At 35.3% G+C, this 20,871-nt stretch overlaps 1 protein-coding gene across 1 annotated transcript in view; it reads right to left on the bottom strand.

The window, feature by feature from the left end:
• Window positions 1–20,871, bottom strand: part of BCAS3 (BCAS3 microtubule associated cell migration factor) — a 602,596-nt gene that overhangs the window by 317,617 nt on the left and 264,108 nt on the right. The window contains exon 16 of the mRNA XM_044921944.1: window positions 9,170–9,320. Coding sequence (XP_044777879.1) covers window positions 9,170–9,320 — 151 coding nt within the window. The remainder of the gene's footprint in view (window positions 1–9,169; window positions 9,321–20,871) is intronic.

Below are 20,871 nucleotides of genomic sequence, written 5' to 3'. Positions count from 1 at the left end.
ATTTTTTAAATGCAAGGGAAAAGTAAAACTTGATTTGATTTTGAACACACTGAAGTCTTCTATAACCTGACCCTAGTGCTAAAAGGTATAAATGATTAGGTTCAATCATCTTTAGAGTTAAAGAATTAGTTGGAGTCTAAGAGAAAAATTCTATGAACATACTCGGAAAGTCCTATTTTTCAACTGATCATGTCTTATGAGAATTCAGGTATTATCACATAACAGACATCAGAATGAGCCCATATTTACTATGAACAACTATATACCAACAAACTGGACAATCTAGATGAAAAGGAAAAAATTCTTAGAAATACAACTTACCAAGACTGAATAACAAAGAAATAGAAAATCTAAATAGAACAATTATTAGTATGGATACTGAATCAGTAATCAAAAATCCCCCAATGAAGAAAAGCTAAGGACGAGATGGCTTCACTGGCTTCACTGGCAAATTTTACCAAACTTTTAAAGAATTAACACCAATCCTTAAACTCTTCCAAAAAATCAGAGGATGGAACACTCCCAAACTCATTTTGTGAGGCCAGCATAACCCTGATACCAAAACCAGAAAATGACACCACTAGAAAAGAAAACTACAGGTCAGTATCCCTAATGAATATAAGATGGAAAAATTCTCAAGAAAGCACTAGCAAACCAAATTCAGCAGCACATTAGAAAGGATCATTCACAATGCTCAAGTGAGATTCATCCTGGGGATCCAAGGATGGCTCAACATAATACAAATCAATCAATATGATACATCACATTAGTAGAATGAAAAAAAAAAATCATCTGATCATCTAACTGACACAGGAGAAGCATTTGACAAAATTCAACATCCATTCATGATTAAAAACTTGTAACAAATTAGGCACAATTAAGGAACATATCTCAACATACTAAAGGCAAGCATAGCTAACATCATACTCAATGGAGAAAGGTTGAAAGCTTTTCCTCTAAGATCAGGAACAAGACAATGGCACCCACTCTTACCACTCTTTTTCAATATAGTAATGGAAGTCCTAGCTAGAGCAATCAGGGAAGAAAAGAAAAGAAAATGTATCAGAGTTGGAAAGAAAAGAAGTAAAACTGTCTCTGTTTGCAGATGACATAACTTTATAGAAAATCCTAAAGACTCAACCAAAAAACTGTTAGATCTAATCCATGAATTCAGTAAGTTACAGGATATAAAATTAACATACAAAAATCAGTAGTGTTTCTATACACTAACAACAAATTTTCTGAAAAAGAAACAAGGGAATCAATCCCATTTACAATAGCATCAAAAACAATAAAACACTTCGGAATAAATATAACTAACAAGATGAAAGATCTCTACTCTGAAAACTATAAGACACTGATGAATGAAATCAAAGAACAACACAAATAAATGGAAAGGGATCCTGTGGTCATGGATTGTAAGAATTAATGTTAAAATGTCAATACTACCAAAAGCTATCTATAGATTTGATGCAATCCCTATCAAGATTCCCCAGGCATTTTTTACAGAAGTAGAAAAAAACTTCCCTAAAATTTATATGGAATCACAAAAGACCCCAAATAGCCAAAGAAATCCTAAAAAAGAACAAAAGCAAGAGGCATTGTATTTCCTGATTTCAAGTTAACTATAAAGCTATAGTCATCAAAACAGTATGGAGTTGGCATAAAAACAAATAGACCAATGGAACAGAATCATGAGCGTACATGGTCCGCTAATATTTGACAAGGGAACCAAGAATACTCAATGGAAAAAAAGACAGTCTCTTCAATAAATGGTACTGGGATAACTGGATAGTCACATGTAACAAATGAAACTGGACCCATACCTTACACCACTCACAAAAATTAACTCAAGATGTATCAAAGACTTAAATGTAAGACCTGAAACCATGAAACTCCTAGAAGGAAACACAGGAACAAAAGTTCCTTGACATGAGTCTTAGTAATAATTTTTAAAATATGACACCTAAAGTACAAGCAACAAAATTAAAAATCAATTTAAAAGCTTCTGCACGGCAAAAGAAACCATCAACAAAGTGAAAAGACAACCTACAGAATGGGAAAAAATATTTGCAAATCATCTACCTGATAGGGGGTTAATATCTAAAATATATAAAGAACACATGCACTCAACGGCAAAAAACAACCCAATTTAAAAATGGGCAAATGATTTGAATAAACATCTTCCCAAATAAGACATACAAAAGGCCAACAGGTTCATGAAAAGGTGCTTAACATCAGTAGTGATTAGGGAAATGCAAATTAAAAGCACAATGAGTTACCACCTCATCTCTGTTAGCATGGCCATCATCAAAAAGACAAGAGATAACAATGCTGCCATGGATATGGAGAAAAGGGAACCCTTGCATATTGCTGGTGGGACTATAAATTGGCGCAGTTGCTATGGAAAACAGTAGGGAGGATCCTCAAAAAACTAAAAATAGAACTACCCTATGATCCAGCAATTCCACTTCTGGGAATATACCCAAAGGAAATAAAAACACGAACACAAAAAGATATGCACCCCCATGTTCATAATAGCATTATTTACCAAAGCCAAGACATGGAAACAACCTGAGTGTCCACTGATGGACAATGGATAAAAATGTTGTGATTTACACACACACACACACACACATGCATGCAGTGGACTATTATCCAGCCATAAAAAAAAAAATGAAGAAATCCAACCACTTGAAACAACATGGAGAGACCTTGAAGGCAATATGCTATGTGAAATACGTCAAAAAAAGACAAATACTATATGATCTTATTTATATGTGGAATCTTAAACAAACAAACTCATAGAAAAAGAGATCACGCTTGTGGTTATCAGATGCACAGGGTGGGAGAAGGGGGAATTGGAGGAAGGTGTCAAAAGGTACACACTTCCAGTTATACAATAAATAAGTACTAGAGATGTGATATACAACATGATGACTACAGCTAACCCTGCTGTATGACATATAGGAAAGCTGCAAAGAGAGTAAACCCTAAGAGTTCTCATCATAAGGAAAAAGTACTTTTCCTTTTTCTTTTCTTCTTTCTTTTCTTCTTACTGTATCCGTAGAAGATGGATGTTAGCTGAACTATTGTGCTAATCATTCCCCAACATATGCAAACCAAACCATCACGCTACGCACCTTAAACTTATATAGCAATATATGTCAATTATTTCTCAATAAAACTGAAAAAGGAATAAGCCCATATAAATATTAAATGTACTAAACACCAAAAAAATAGAGAAAATGCTATACAACACTATGTGTAAAATTGTAAAGTAAAACCATATTCTCTGCCAATATATTCTAGGAAATTTAATGACTCTGCTACATTCTGTGGACCCCCATAAGTAGCTACTGAAATAGACACACAAGTCCCACATGCATATGAGCAATTTAGTCCTTGTGTCATTTTTTCAAGTGTTACTTTTAAATTTTCATTCATCTAATTTTAATCACTCCCTACTAAAGAGACCTATAGCCTGCTGGCTCTCAAATTAGTGATCTGTGGGGAAAATTGAAGCTGAAACAGCTACACTACCTAATTTGAGAAATTCTCAACAGGCAAATTTAAATTACAAACTCAAGATTTTCATTAGAAAAACATTAGATAATGTTCAAATTCTGCCAGATGTTGCAGAAAAGAGACTAGAGTAGCATAGACTGTCAAATTTCTGTAGAAAGTCACATCTGCTGCTTTTTAATAGTAGACTTCATTCAAAAACCACAAAATCCACAGATTTATGGTGAAGTGGAACAAACATACGCAAGTAAACATATGCAAACCATAGGTGGACTTTAAGTACTCTACTGATGGAGTTTAAAAATTGTAAACTCAAACTATGGTGAGTATATTATACATGCAGATCTATCCATATCCATTCTAATGAAAATACACTGTCCATTATTTTATATCTGGGACCAAAGATTTATAGCTTAGCTATCCAAAACTAACACCTATACAAGACAGGGCTGGGAAGTGGAGAATTACCATCTACTACTGTATCCAGCGAGTCTTTCTCCAAATCTTTCCCATTTAATTCTTGGAGCTCCCGCTATAAAGTTTGGGGCTCAGGCCAAACTGTGTAGATAAGCCAAGGTAGACCTAACTGAATTAGAAGAAGAAGGAATAGACCTTTCTTCAAGGCCTACTATATGCTGATGTCATTTACTGACTTAGCAAGCTCTATGGCAAATTTGGTCTACAAATTTCAAGTAGAAATAATCAAATAAATGCTATGAAATGTTTCCATTTCTAAATAAGAACAATCATCTATGTTTTCCTAATGAAGCTCTTGTTCAGCACTGGCCTAGGACAGTGAGTGAGGCTTAGAAATTAGGTAGTTAGGCCTGGCGGGAACTCATACAATGTAAAGCTGAAAGATCACAATCCATACATATAAACTTGTATTCTTCAGATGAAGAAGCTTACCTAGGACACAGTGGTTAATAGGTAGCAGAACCAAATGAGAAGTTAGGGCATCACGTTCCTAAGTCAATAACCTTCCCCTGCATGACCTATTTCTACAGAGTTGGTCCCAAGGTTCCTAACACCCACTTCAAATTGCTCCCAAAGAAATGAATAAATCTAAAGATGGGGAGAGAGAAAAGGAACAGAAGCTGCTCCATCTAAGAAAAAGGGAACTTATGAAAGACAAAAAAATCATCTCATGTTTATTTCACTAAAAATGGTCAGTTAGTTAAGAGCAAGGAAGTGACTTCATTACCAATGTCTGCATTTTTCATTCCCATGAAATTACTCTGATCTCTTTTTGAAATGTACTGCTCTCTGTTTGTGCCTAAAAAATGAGGTATATATATTAACTTCAGGTTTAGTGTACATAAAATTAAGCATACTGATGAAAAATTACCTACTTAGTAAAATTTTATATAGGAAGCATTCAAAAAAAATTTTATCACTTACTTGATTCATTAACTCAACCAAACACCTATCAAATGCTGCTTAATAAATCCCTACTATAAATACTTAACACTCCAAAATAACGAGCAATTCCTTAGCACCCAGTTTCACTTTACTAGATGAGACCTATTCTTATTTACATTTCATAAAAACATGATGGAGGTCTTTCCAATCCTCCAATCTTAGACTGGAAGAAACTGGACTCTGTTTGAATGAGTGATTGTTGGACCAAATGATTTCTAGCACTCCTTTTGCCTTCATCAGTGTATACTGTAGTCAGGTTCAGCAACAGCTGTTGCCAAAATAGGCCTTATTTCCTCCATGTGCTGCTTCAAGGTACAGAACATGAAGGTGTAAATACATCTGTCTTTTGCCATTTGTAGTTCTACTGGCCTTGTGCATGTCTTGCAGTAAGACAGATGGTCCCTGACACTGCACAGGCTTCCAGGGATATATATTTCCAAAAATAAGAAGGCAGATGTGAAATATGGTAAGCACACGTTTTATCCCCTCAAGGTTTGAACTGAGGCTTCTATCTCAATTTGAATATTTAAATATCGGATCCTAGGCAATCCTTAGAAATCTCTGTGCTAGAAATACAACTTTTTATGCTTATTTTGCCTTTATGCCAAATATCTAGGACACGGAATAAATAAATGCTGATCTATCAGAGGTAGGTATATAATTTTATTGGATACATTATCAGGTATATTGGAAGTAGTCACAGAACTTACATGGCTATAAATGAGTCACAGCTCTGTGTTCTATTTCTACATAACCCATGTTAAATACTTACTGTTAATTTTATTATTTTTTTAATATTTTATTGTTATGTTAATCCCCATACATTCCATCATTAGTTTTAGATGTGTTAATTTTATTTTTAAAATGTTAGCAAAGGCATGGCATAGAAGCAAAGTTAGAATAAACTGGAATTTCCAGAACAAAAAGAGACCTGGAAAATGAAAAGCCCATTTGCTCACCACTCTGGTGACCTTAATATGGCCATCAAAATTCTCAGTAAATACAATACAATTTAATGGAAATAATGCAAATTAGCTAACTACAGATTTAGAATTGGTCATAGTAAAAAAAATTAAATAAAAATGAAACAAATATAGCCTTTAAAATCTAATGGGATGAAATCTAATGACATGAAATATATGGGATTTGGTTCAAATCTCAGCATATATCAAAAACAGAAATTAAGGGAATATGTTTTGTTCTCATAAAACAAATACTACTTTTGGTAAGGCAAAAGACATGTATTTCCATGAAAATGCTCAATTTTAAGATAATAAAAACCACAAATTGTATTCCGAAAATTCTATGACCAAACGTTGGGGTGACTCAGAGTCAAAGAATTATAAGGAAAGTCCCCTATAGCAATTTCTGGTTATAATCAACAACCTCTTCAGAAGGAGGCTTAGGGGTATGAAGTCTTGTAATCTAGCAGCAGCCAACTATAAGTTACAAACACTATTATCAAAGTGTTTATAGGTCACTGTGATCTGTGTTAATAGGAAGCAAGAGAAAGAATAGAGGGAGGAATGGGAAAAAAGAATTGGAGGGAGGGAGGGGAAAAACAGCAGGTGGGGCAATTTGTGTGAGCTAAAGACTCTGGCACAAGGGCTGACAACAGCTACATAAAAAAAACGAATAGTGAGTTTTAGAATCTCTTCTTTTGATAACTATCCTACAGTTATAGAAGAGAATACCCTTGTCTTTAGAATTTATATGTTGCAATTTGTAGGAATAAGGGGTTACTAAGTCTACAAATTCCTTTGAAACAACTTAAGAAAAATATGGGGTGTGTGTGTGTGTTGTGTGTGTGTGCTGTGTGTGTCGTGTGCCTGCACACACGTGGGCAGAATGAGCAAGTGTGAACGATAAGGCAAATAAGTTAGACTGTTAACATTTGGGAAATCTGGATATACAGGTTCCTTTTACTGGCCTTGTAACTCTTCTTGTAAACCTGAATCTATGTGAACATTTAAAAAATTACAAACAAGGTATTCACTGTGGGACAAATATTATTCTCTTTAAACACTTCAGTACAGGACATGCTAAAAAGAATTCAAAAACTCAGCAAAAATAAAATGGTCTGAGAATTGAGATAAGAAGCCAAGTCAACAATGTGATATGTGTATCTTGAACTAACATTAATTTCAAAGTATGTAGCTCAAATTCACATAATTTATTAATCATTAATAAATAATTACTAAGTTGTCTATAAGGGGGCATAATATACATACTCTAGGAATCGAGGAATTTTGACTTTTTAAAAAGAAAAGGAAACACAGAATTTATCTAAGTTCATAAAGTATGGCAGCGGAAGGAGACACCAGATGATTAATAGTTTCTGCCCATCTAAGGGCAGAGAGAGAGAGTAGCAACAGAGTGTGAAAGAGTAAGTGAGAGACTATCTTTTTATTGTGGAAAATTTCAAATATATACAAAAGTAGACTTAGTTTCCACTCCTCCCCACAACTATATTGAATTAAATTCTAACATCATAGGATTTCATACATAGAACCTCAGTCACTATTTATATATATAGAAAAGCTTATTCGAAAAAGAGAGCTAATTCTTTGCATTATAAAAACAGCATAGCTCTTAAGTTTTAAAAACAACAAACACCAGAAACAAAGCTAGAATTAAATTCAAGAAGAACAATTTTGAGTATTCTTTCACTGAGATTCAGGAAACACACATAAAAACTCATAAGTACTTTGCAGAATTGTATAATGCTCAGTTGAATCAAGAAGGTACAATTACATACTGACTTCTATGAGTAAAAAAATATTATGACTCAAGATTTATCCAATTTTTATTTGATTCTACATCCCAAAAAGTAACATCATACAAAGAAAAAATGAGCTAATTGTAAATATAAGTTAATAACCTCTTTCTTATTCATAGATACTCCTACTTATTTTAAAATAAAGAAACTAAGAGGAAAGGGAAGTCAAAATTCTATTTAAATCACTGAACATAAAGAGTTAAAAAGCTGAAATCAATTTAAAAAGAAAGGAATATAGGCCAAATGATCTATATCATAACATGTCCAATTTGGGGCCTAGGAATGCTCTATTTTTCCTTCACCGCACCCTTAACATGCCACAAACTCAATTTTATTTCTGCATTCAGCAATAAGATCATTTTGTATACAAATACTACTCCACTACGTAGAGTGTCCATTTCTGTGCCATGGTGAAATCTGGAGCTCAAAAGACTTACCCCTGAGAATGAGTATTTCTTCTCACAAAAGTGACTTCTACAAACACTTTACCACCCAGCACAAAAATATTAAGACCTTTTGATATAGCAGCCAAATAATTTACTCTATTCCTTTTGTTGGAAAGACCTTGAAGACTATTTGAAGCTAGGACTGGGTTTTCTCTGGACTACCTGAATACAGAATTTAAGACAGCTGTTTCATTTCGAATTAGGCTAAACCTCAGGACTGCTTACTGATGAAATAGGTAATTTGCCGGTAGACATATATATTTTCTGGTACAAAATGGAATTTCAGAGTCATCACATGATTGATCATCTAATGATATCTTAGATTTAACACTTTATTTTCAGGAACCCAAAGCAGGGATAATTAAAAATTTTTTTTAAATAGCCAAAATAAGCACAGACACATCAAGTAAGTCATCAAATGTCTTTGAGGATGCTAATGACCAATCGTGAGTAAAGCCCAAATCTTAGGACTCTGGCTTTTGAAAACTACCCATAACACCACATTGTCCTGACACTAATGACAGATCGTTATATGTAAATTATACCACAATACAGGCGATTTTTTGACTTTTAGAAACACGGTTGTCACCTGAAGTTCTTTCCTTAGTATTTGGGCCAGTTAAAATTTGGGAGTCATTATAAATCCAGATTTATAATGGATTTTGTCCACAAAAGCAAGAAACTGACACTGTACTTTCAGAGAAAGCCGTAAGGCAGCAAGTGTAAAACTGAGAAGATGGGTCTGGTTTTGATCAGCCAATACTAATTTTCACAACTTGTCACTGCTTTGTTTTTGCTATGGATATATGGGTACATGGTTGTATTCAAGTATGTTTGTGCATGTTCTATACTTTGTACTTAATCTGCTGCCATGAAGTTTCATGTGGGCTGGAAATGAGGAGCTAACTAAACCACCCAAAGGAAATGTACGTTTCATTTTTATGTATCCAATCCTCTGAAACAGCTATTTTAAAAAGTATCAAGCCTAAGGCCTTACCCTGTTCGTTTGGTGATGGTCCCCAATGTCATTGGCTGCTTGATTTGCGCAAGAGGCATCAGTACCATCAAGCTGGGGAGAGGAGAGAGCCGGGGGTTGCCAGGGTTGTTGTTGGCAAAATTATTGTAGGAGTCTTGGCTGTTTAGTTTCCCTACAAAGAGAAAAACAAAGAAAAGCATCAGCAAGGGACGTCTCCTTCTCTGATGGAGTTTGCACTCACCCCACTAATCATTTAAGAAAATTATCAAAGGCAGAATTGATTTGAAAAGAATCATGGTTCTATGGATGGGAAAAAAAAACCCAGGATACTGATAACACCAAGTGTGACTTGATTATGAACAGAGACTGTGGGAGGAATGGAGGATACAGAATAGATGTTAAATGGTTATACAAATAATTAGTATAAAATTTAATGATAATTTTATGGTGTTATGAAGAAATATAGGATAGCAAAAGAAAATAAAACAGGAAGATGTAAAGTAGTCTAGAGGAGGCATGGAGCATTTCTCTGAACAAGCTTGAGAGTAAGTGGGTAGAATATTCCAGCCACAGCAGCCTATGAAGGCTGGGAGGGTGAAAGAAATGTGAGTCATGAGAGGAGTTTCCAAAGACAGTAGCATGAGAGACACCAGATGAGACTAACAAAAGTCATAGGCAAAAACATCACCTTCTTCCCAATATCTACCACTCCCCACCATAAAATTTAAAAACATCAAATCAGGGCGCCTGGGTGGCTCAGTAGGTTAAGCGGCTGCCTTCAGCTCAGGTCATGATCCCAGGGTTCTAGGATCAAGTCCCACATGGGGCTCCCTACTCAGCAGGGAGTCTGCTGCTTCTCTTTCTGCCTCTGCCTCTCCTCCCTGCTCATGCTCTCTCTCTCTCTCTCAAATAAAATCTTAAAAAAAAAATAAAAACATCAAATCAACATTTCCTTTTATTTTATGTGGGGCATTAATATAAAAAAATAACAAGAGTCGTTATGGCTCACTAACAACTAGGAAAAACAAACTCATCTGTGAAATAAAATCTGATCCGCAGAGGGAATAATTACTCTCAGCTCACCAGGAAGCCAAACTCCTCCTATGTACTTATCTTTTCTCCCTCTCCATGGTTTTATATTTTCCAGACTATCCTATAAATGAAATCACAGAATATGGAGCTTATTGGGTCCAGCTTCTTTCACTTGCCAATAAGCATCTGAGATTCATCCACTCTATATTTTCCCAAAAGTATCAATAGATCTTTCCTTTTTATTCTTGAGTATAATCCTATTATATGGAACAACTTCAGTTTGTTTATCTAGTCACTGGTAAAAGGACATTTGTTTCCAGCTTTGGCTATTATGAATAAGGGTGCTATAAACATTTATGTACAGGTTTTGTATGAATATAAATTTCCTTTTTGGATAAATCATCTAGGAATGGAATTGCTGGTCATAGTAAATGAATGTTTGCAGAGACATCATGATTGTATGTTTTAAGGTTGTAAGAAAATGCCAGTTTGACAAAGTAGCTGAGCCATTTCGCACTCTCACCAGTGAAGTATGATAATTCCAGATCTTCCAAATTCTCACCAGCATTTGGTATTGTTACTCTTTTTATTTTAGCTATTCTGGCTTTTATTTGGATTTCTCTAATGCACAATAATGTTTAACACTTTTTCTGTTCATGCATTTATTTGTCATCCATATTTCTTTTTTGATAAAGTGCTCAAATCTTTCGCCCATTTTAAAAACTGGGTCACTGGGTGTTATACACAAGCAATGAATCATGGAACACTACATCAAAAACTAATGATGTACCGTATGGTGACTAACATAACATAATAAAAAAAAAACTGGGTCAATATTTTTTGCTGAGATATAATTCATATGTTGTGAAAGTCACTCTTCTAAAGTGTACAATTCTGTGTTTAGTATATTCTACAGAGTAGCACAACCATGACCACTATCTAATTTCAGAACATTTTCATCACCCAAAAAGAAAGCCCATACCTATTAGCAATCACTCCTCCTTTGGCCCACCCCTCAGCCTTTGACAATCAGAATCTTCTTTCTGTTTCTATGGATTTGCCTATTCTGGATACTTCATAAATAGACTCATACAATGTGGCCTTTTGTGACTGCTTCTTTCACTTAGTATCTCTTCAAGGTTCATCCATGTTGTGCCATATATCAGTAGTTCATTCTTTTTTTATAACCAAAGAGCATTCCATTGCATGGATATACCACATTTTATTTATCCATTTATCAGTTGATGAATATTTGAGTTGCTTTCACTTTTAGGCTATTATGATTAATGTATCTATGAACACAATTAAGTGCACAGGTTTTTATGAAGACATGTGCTTTCAGTTTTCTTAGGTATATACACCTAGGAATGGAATTGTTAGGTCTATATTTAACATTGTGAGGAACTGCCACCCTGCGGTTGCACCAATGTATGAGGGCTCCAACTTCACATCTTCAACAGTACTTGCTATTGTCTCTTATTTTAGCCATCCTAGTGGGTATGAAGTGGTGTCTCATTGTGGTTTTGATTTGCATTTCCCTAATTACTGAGGATGTTAAGCATCTTTCTCATGTGCATTTCAGTAATTTGTGGATCTTCCTTGGAGAAACGTCTAACCCAAAACATGTGCCCATTTAAAAACTGGATTGTCTTTTTATTGTTCAGTCATAAGCGTTAATCATATTCTCTAGATGCAAGTTCCTTGTCATATATATGATTTACAAATATCTTTCTCCCATTCCATGTGTTTTCTTCTCACTTTCTTCATGGTGTGCTTTGAAGCATAAAAGTTTTTAATTTTCATGGAGTCTACTGTGTTTTTTCTTTAGTTGCTTTTGCTTTTGTTCTCAGATCTAAGAAATCAATGCTGAATGCAGGGACACAAAGATTTATGGCTATGTTTTCTTCTACGAGTTTTATATTTTCAGCTGTGATATTTAGGTCTCTGATCCATTTTGAATTAATTGTTATAAATGGTGTGAGGTAGGGGTTCAACATCATTTTTTTGAATTTGGATATCTACTTCTTCCAGCACCATTTGTAGAAAAGACTATCCTTTCCCACCTCAATGGACTGTCCTGGCACCCTTGTCAAAAATCAAATGGCTACAAATATAAGGAATTATTTACAGATCTTACTCTCACATTTTAAAAGTTCTTTATATATTCTGGATATAAGCCTTTGGAAGATATACAATTTTCAAATATTTTCTATCACCCTGTAACTTGTCTTCTCATTCTCTTACAGATCTTTCAACAAGCAAAAGATTTTTTCCCCGATAAAGTCCACTTCATGAATTTGTTTTTTATATGTGGTGTTGAACTGATGAATTATTTGCCTAACCCCAAGTCAAAAAATTCTATCTAAAAACTTTTAAGTTTTATATTTTACATTTATATATATATGATTTATATTATATGATACAGTTAATTTTCTGTAAGGTATGAGATGTGATTTTTTATGTAACAATGAAATGAAATGAAACAAATGAAAGCAAATAAAACAAAAATCTCCAAAGCTTAAGTGAAGTTTATCACAACTTTACAAGTTGGGGTTTAGGATTTTTTTTCTGTTTATTTTTTAATCAGTGCCCTCAAAATATTACTGGTAATGTCTATTATTCCAATATTATGATACCTGAAGCCTGAGGCAAGGCAGATTCCATGATCTCTGTAATTCTTTCTACTTAACTGATATGTTGGCCAAATGACAAATTTTGAGCTAAATTTTGTTGGGCTGAAGTGTTAGGCCAATTTGTAGTGCTTTCCTGACACAAATAGAAACCACATATAGTCACTGGGGGAAAAAAAAAGAGAGAGACCAGCGTATCAAAAGGGAACATACTATATTCTGGAGTGGAAGCACCCACTTGGACTTTTATTATTTCTGTATTATTTGGTGTCACCACCTTGTGGCCTACAGCTACAAAATTCACGTAAGTTACAAATCTCACAGAGAGCAGGGTATGAAATATAAAGGCAGAAATTGTTATTACATTGTCAAAGTCCTCTTCAAATACAAGCCACACGGAATTAGAAATTTTAGGTCATTTTGTTTGTTTTTCTGAATTTCCATGTTTTGAATCCTGGGAATTAGGTTTCTAAACAACGTATAACTTCTAAAATAGACAGTACACAAATATCTGCCCAAATACATACAGAACTCACTGCAGATGATACTTTAATTTTCAAAACTCTGAGAACCCCTATTCAGTCACCTTTTTCCAAGAAAGAATAATGATTGTGAAGCATCTTTGTAACAGTAAATAATGGTTGTTCAGAGGGACTAAAGATAGAAAAAGAATAGAGAAAAATCATATTGAATTTCTTTTCTTTTTAAAAATAGCCAGTGGTTTGATGTCCTTCTTTAATGGGCCATTATATCCAACAAAACTTGCTGTTTCCACCTATACCTTGTCATTATCTGCAAAAATGCCAGCTAGGATTTTGATTGGGATTGCAACAAGTCTGCAGATCAGCTGAGGAGCCACTGCCATGTTAACAGTATTAAGTCTTCCAAGCCAAGAACATGAGCTGTCTTTTCATTTATGTAGGTAGTCTTTCATTTCTTTGCACATTGTTTTATAGATTTCCGGGTACAAGTTTTATACGTCTTTGGTTAAATTTACTCCTATTTTTTCGATGTGACTTGTAAAAAGACTTTTCTTAATTGCACTTTTCAGATTGTTCATGGCCAATGTAGAGAAATACAATCAATTTTTGTACATTGATCTTGTACCCTAAACCTTGCTGAACCTGCTTATATCAGGTTGTTTTTTGTGTGTGTGTGTGGATTCCTTAGGATTTTCTATACACATGATCATGTCATCCCCAGAGAAGAAAGTTTTGCTTCTTCCTTTCCAGTCCAGATGACTTCTATTTCTTTTATTGCCTAAAAGCCCTGGTTACAACTGCCAGTACAATATTGAATAGGAGTGGCAAGAGTAGACTATGATTCATTTTGAGTTAATTTTTGTATATGGACTGAGGTACGAGTTGAGGTTCATTGCTTTGAAATTGGACGTCCACTTGTTTTATCACCATTAAAAAGATGGTCCTTTCTCCATCGAATTGCCTTTTCATCTTTGTCAAAAATCAACTGACCATATTTACATGGATCTAATTCTAGATTTTGTTCCATTGATCCATGTGTCTATCCTTTCACCAATACCACATTTTCTTTATTACCGTAGCTCTATAGTGATTCTTAGTAATTCATGCACTTACACAGAAACTTCATAGAAAAATTTCCACACTTTTCATGTTATAAAAATGACTCCAGTGTTTATAATTCAACAACTCTTCCATACAGAAAACACCTGATTAACCCAATGTTATTTTCAAATCATTGTTCTTGACTTCTTATAAAAGTTACCTGCCCTGGTTCTGTGGTTAACAATAAATATGGTATTTTATAAACAACAGCAACAGTAAACACACACTTTTTTTCTTTTTTTACTAATTTGAATTAAGGAGACAAATTTATATTAAAAAAAAAATACCCCCCAAAAGATCCTAATGAATATCTTACTTCTAAATGACATCCTGAAATACATTTATTTTTTTTCTCTTTTTTAAGTTTTTATTTAACTTCCCATTGGTAAACATAAAGTGTAATATTAGTTTCAGGTGTACAATATAGTGATTCAGTACTTCCACACATCACCCAGGGCTCATTACAAGCGCCCTTCTTAATACCCATCACCTATTTAACCATGCCCCCCCCCCCCCGGTAACCATCAGTTTATTCTCTACAGTTAAAAGTCTGTTTCTTAGTTTGCCTCTTTCTCTCTTTTCTTTTCCCTTTGCTCATTTGTTTCTTAAATTCCACATATGAGTGAAATCGTAAGATATTTGTCTTTCTCTGACTTATTTTGTTTAGCATAAAACTCTCTAGCTCCATGCATGTGGCTGCAAAGACAAGACTGCATTCTTTTTTTTTTTTTAAGATTTTATTTATTTATTTGACAGAGAGAGACACAGCGAGAGAGGGAACACAAGCAGGGGGAGTGGGAGAGGGAGAAGCAGGCTTCCCGCAGAGCAGAGAGCCTGATGCGGGGCTCGATCCCAGGACCCTGGGATCATGACCTGAGCCGAAGGCAGACACTTAACGACTGAGCCACACAGGCGCCCAAGGACTGCATTCTTTTTATGGCTGAGTAATATTCCATTGTATATATATCACATCTTTTATTATTATTATTTTTTTATGTTCAGTTAGCCAGAATATTAGTTTTTGATGTAGTGTTCAATGATTCATCTTCTTTATGCATTCATCAATTGATGGACACTTGGGCTGTCTCCATAATTTGGCTATTGCAGATAATGCTGCTATAAACATCAGGGTGCATATATCCCTTTGAATTAGTATTTTTGTATTCTTTGGGTAAATACCTAGTAATGTGATTACTGGATTGTAGGGTGGTTCTATTTTTAACTTTCTGAGAAACCTCCATACTGTTTTCCAGAGTGGCTGCACCAGTTTGCATTCCCACCAACAGTGCAAGAAGATTCCCCTTTCTCCACATCCTCAACAATACTTGTTGTCTCTTGTATTGATTTTAGCCATTCTAACAAGTGTGAAGTGATATCTCATTGTAGTTCTGATTTGTATTCCCTGATGATAAGTGATGTAGAGCATCACTTAGAAAAATGTCTATTCATGTCTTCAGGCCATTTTTAAATTGGATTATTTGGTTTTTGGGTGCTGAGTTTTGTAAGTTCTTTATAGATTTTGGATACTAACCCTTTATCTGATATGTCATTTGCAAATATCTTCTCCCATTCGGTATGTTGCCTTTTAGTTTTGCTGACGGTTTCTTTCGCTGTGCAGAAGCTTTTTATTTTGAGATAGTTCTAATAGTTCATTTTTGCTTTTGCTTCCCTCACCTCAGGAGACATACTTAGAAGTTGCTATGGCTGATGTCAAAGAAGTTACTGCCTGTGTTCTCTGAAAGACATTCACTTTTAAAACAGCATGGATTCAGTATAGAGGGGGAACTACCACACTGTAGCAAATGGTAGCTTCAGAGGTAGTAGAAAGGTAAGAAGCTCTTTTTAAAAAAATCATTACAAGATGAAAGTATCTTCAGAGTTAGCATAATGGCTTAACCAAGTATGACTTGTTTGGGGGAACACAAATCTATGGAATAATCAAGTTAAACACTTGATATCTCTTCAGCAAAATAAGATAAGAAATGCACACAAGTACTTATCTCTCTCTCCCCAATTTCCAAATCAGAATTCACATTAAAGTTAACTGAAGTGACCCTACCCTACTATAGGGATAATAAAAGGCAACAATCAGAATGTACATAAGATGCTTTAAGCCATTTAATAAATTACACAATAATATCTACACTCAAACAACACAGAACCTTATAGGTAATATGAAAAGTGGAATCCCATTACAGTATTTGATATTTATAGAGGAATAACAGAAAAATGTTTTTATAGTTAAATCGTTCAAAGTGATTTGTTATGACACTCTTTAAACCAGTATAGATGTAAATAGATGCAAAATTCACCATTAGTCAACTACAGTAATACTAATTTGAATCTGAAATCAGACTGTAGCACTAAAATGTCACAAGCTAATGAAATTCAAGGACTGTTTATAACACACACATTTCACAACTAGTAGTCAAATATTTGTTGAGTAACTTAGCCCAAGATTACATGCTGTGAAGACTTGCATTCCTTGTTATCACGAAGCTTATAGTCTAATATGCATGAAACAGGAATAATTTAAATGCCAACTGCCTAGTACTAAAAGATAAGTACGAGTGGGATCAACTATTTGGAGAAGAGATCATGGAGCAGATGGGACATAACCTAGGCTTTGAAAGATGCACAAAATCATATGGATACGAGTAGAAGAGAAGAAATATTCTGAGCATGAAGGATGACATAAATAGCAGAGAGTGTAAAGGGATGCCACATTTGTGAGCAATAGTAAAGAATCTCTAACTAGAGGAGAAGATTATAATGGAAAGCAGTAGGAAGATAAAATGATTTGGGGTTTTTTTGTTTTTTTTTTAAAGATTTTATTTATTTATTTGAGAGAGAGAATGAGATAGAGAGAGAGAGCATGAGAGGGGGAGGGTCAGAGAGAGAAGCAGACTCCCCGCCGAGCAGGGAGCCCGATGCGGGACTTGATCCCGGGACTCCAGGATCATGACCTGAGCCGAAGGCAGTCGCTTAACCAACTGAGCCACCCAGGCGCCCCTTGTTTTTTTTTTTTTTTAAAGATCTTATTTATTTGAGAGAGAGTGAGAGAGAGAGAGAGATCACAAGCAGGGGAGGGTGGGTAGAGGGAGAAGCAGGCTCCCCACTGAGCAGGGAGCCCGATGCGGGACTCGATCCCAGGACCCCGGGATCATGACCTGAGTCGAAGGCAGACGATTAACTGACTGAGCCACCCAGGCGCCCAAAATGATTTCAGTTTTAAAAGAACTTTTTAATTGAGCCAGAGGAGCAGGAACTTAGGTAAATTCTTTAGCAAGGAAACTACAGATTTTGAGATCACTGAACTTTATGGATAGGATGAGCGGCCTAGAAAAATGAAGTGATTCACTGAGAAGCTCCAAATCTTGTGATTTAGTTAGCCATAACTTAAAACCCTTCACTGGCCCACCAGGATGAAGTGCAACCTCCAAAGAACATTACAAGGTGCTTCAGACCTATCCCTCTCAGTCCCCTACTGTATTGGGTCAAGCAACACCCAAGTTTGCGGTCATTTACTCTCGCTGTCTGTGTTTATGATGTAGCCTCCAACACCCAGCCCATCTGAAAGAGTAAAGTAAATTGGGTAGATTTATGTTCACATAGGGGTATCATCTGTCTTATATTTTATTGGACATGGCAAGCAATTTATAAAAATAGCTTTAATGAAAGAATAAATGGATTAACAAAACTCTCAAGGGTGACAAGGTTCAGGAAGGTGAACTCAGAGAGAGCTTACTAACTCTGGTAATCTTCAGTAGGGTCGTTTCAGCCAAAAGGTGGGAAAGTCAGGTGGAAAGGGATAAGTAAAGGAAATGTTGATAGGAGATGATCAAGGGAATGGATATAGAACATAGATTTAAGAACTTTGGGGGCTGAAATGAAGACATTCTTTTGACGTCTGTAGACATCAAGATGAGATAGTGTACCAAACACAGGTTTCATCAATATTCATGCTTTCACTTGACATTTTTTGAGCCTTATCAGTATGAGGCCCTGTTCTAGTCCTGGATGAGTAAGTCCAAGGGCCTCCTAAAGAGTTCATAACATAATGAGACAGAAAGTATATAAGCAAAAAATTTACAATGGGAAAAACATGGTAACAAATATATTTGCAAAATGTTTCAGGAACAAAAAAAAAGAGAGAGATTTTCATTGTTGTTTTAAAGGGACAACTTAGAAGATAGGTATACAAATTTTAAGCACAGAGGAAGAAACCTGTATCTTTATACTGTTGCTTTTCAAGTAGAAAATAAAGGATAAGATGAAAGATGTGTGAACATCAGCGGTTAGTAAAATGAGGGAACTGGCTTAGACAAGAAATATCATTAGCTGACACGTAAGGGATCTACATGTAAAAAAATACAGATTAAAGATACCAAATTTAAAAATGAAAGTTCATACTCAATAAATTAAACACACAAAAATTATGACCCTAGGGGCACCTGGGTGGTTGTCAGTTAAGTGTCTGCCTTCAGCTCAGGTCATGATCCCAGGGTTCTGGGATCGAGTCCTGCCTGGTCAGCACGGAGCCTGGCCCCCCACTTCCCTGCTCCCCCTGCTTGTGAGTTTGCTCTCTCTTTCTAATAAATAAAATCTTTAATAAAAAAATTATAATGATCCTTTCCTCCCCTTTTCAAGTGTTCAAAGTCTTTGGTTAAAAATAATTTTCCTCTATCCCTCGTGTCATGGATTTTCTTTGAAAATGCAGCTAGAACTAACAAACCTCCAGATTTATCCTCCAGGAAATCTGGAGACTCTTCCAGACTAGGGGCAGTATCTTACTAATTGTTGACAGCTCAACAGTTTACCGAATGAATGAAATAAATATATTTTTCCCATGTCCAGGAAGCACAGGAAAATACAGCCCCATGATCTATAGAAAAAATTGATTTTGGAGGGGACACAAAACTTCAGAAGATAGCCAGCTGCTGGAATCCATGGCTTTAGCTATTTTGCTTAGTCTCATGTTGACTAAGCAGGAGCCTAGACTTGATAACTTCTGAACAGATCTTCAGACACTTCCTTATGGTTATATCAAGCCTAAATTTCCAAGCCAGGATTTTTTCATTAGGCCTAAAGCCTCTTAATATAATGAAGTTCAGCAGGAAGAAACTTGTAGTATCCCAAGTCTTGGATGAGGATTAAGTCTGTCCCTCTGTTTTATCCTTCAATTTCCCTTTGGACAGAGAGAGATCTTTGCTCCACCTCTCAGGCATATATAGGATAGTAATAGCGAAATTAAAAATGTCCAAGATCAATGAAGAGCCACTATACAAATGTTAAATGTCATCTACACTAACTGTTCTTTACTATACCTTTCTCTTAATTGTATAAGTACAATGAAAATAGCAGAGGTGGTTTAACTGGAGTTTTAGTGAGATTCATGAAACCTTAAAATACATATAATATTTCCACACACCATTATGCTTTTGAATTCCAGCTGGGACAAGACCTGTAAGTGACAAATGCCATGAGAATGGATATTCTCACAGTATTTCTGGCACATCCAAACAGAGGAAGTCCCAAAAATCTCATGAGAAAATAAGCCCTTCTAAGACTCTCATCCCAGTTTTTTGGGCTTACTCTATATAGATAAACTTCTATAAGCCTTAGGCTTTTGGGTCTTTATCCAAATCCACAAGAGCTTTGATCCTTTAGAGGTTTACCAGTCCCCAAGATAGACAGAGTTCTCTTGGGAGAAAAAAATCCCAAGTTCCAACAAAATGGTTTCTCAATAAATTAAAGCAGGAATTCTATGTGGGAATAGAAAATCATTTAAAAATCAGAATCTATAAAACATCCCTTGATGCTTAAAGCTATGATATTTTGTTGTTTTTGGTTGTTTATTTGTTAAATTATTATTGTTTTTATTGTTAGAATACAAAGCACGAAACCAGAACAGTTCACATTGGGGTTTAACCACTGACTTTCTGTGTTTACTTGAACAAGTTCGCATTTTTGAAAAAGGAGTCATGAAAACAACCTCATGTGCTCTTTTTTTTTTTTCCTTCTACCTTCTGTCAGAAGAATACCTGCAGGTACCTTATACTGAGGAACTCTCCATCCCCACGCGAACACATACATATTACCACTATCTGTGTGTCAAGTTGACTTGGTATAAGGTGCTTACTAGAAGTTTTGCTAACTTCAAAATGCCATCTTATCATTTAGGCATTGTCCCCAAGTACGTTTTCCCAGACATTCTACACTATAAAAACACAGAGGAAAAATGGATTAAGTTGAGGATAAAAGTAAAGAGACAAAATAACAATGGGCTTTGTTGCTGCACTAAAGGAACAGCTTGTCAGGTCAGCTTTGCAGAGAGGCATATTCCCAAACCAGTCATCATTAATGGACTCACTTCCACAGGAAAAAAAAAAAAAAAAGACAGAGTCTGAAAACTCCGGACAAAAGAAATCCCTGCAGACAAAGTAAAAACAAATTAAAAGACCCCTTATAAAACACA

This window comes from Neomonachus schauinslandi, chromosome 15 (assembly GCF_002201575.2).
Source record: "Neomonachus schauinslandi chromosome 15, ASM220157v2, whole genome shotgun sequence".
NCBI lineage: Eukaryota > Metazoa > Chordata > Mammalia > Carnivora > Phocidae > Neomonachus > Neomonachus schauinslandi.
This window is presented reverse-complemented; position numbering and strand designations above follow the sequence as displayed.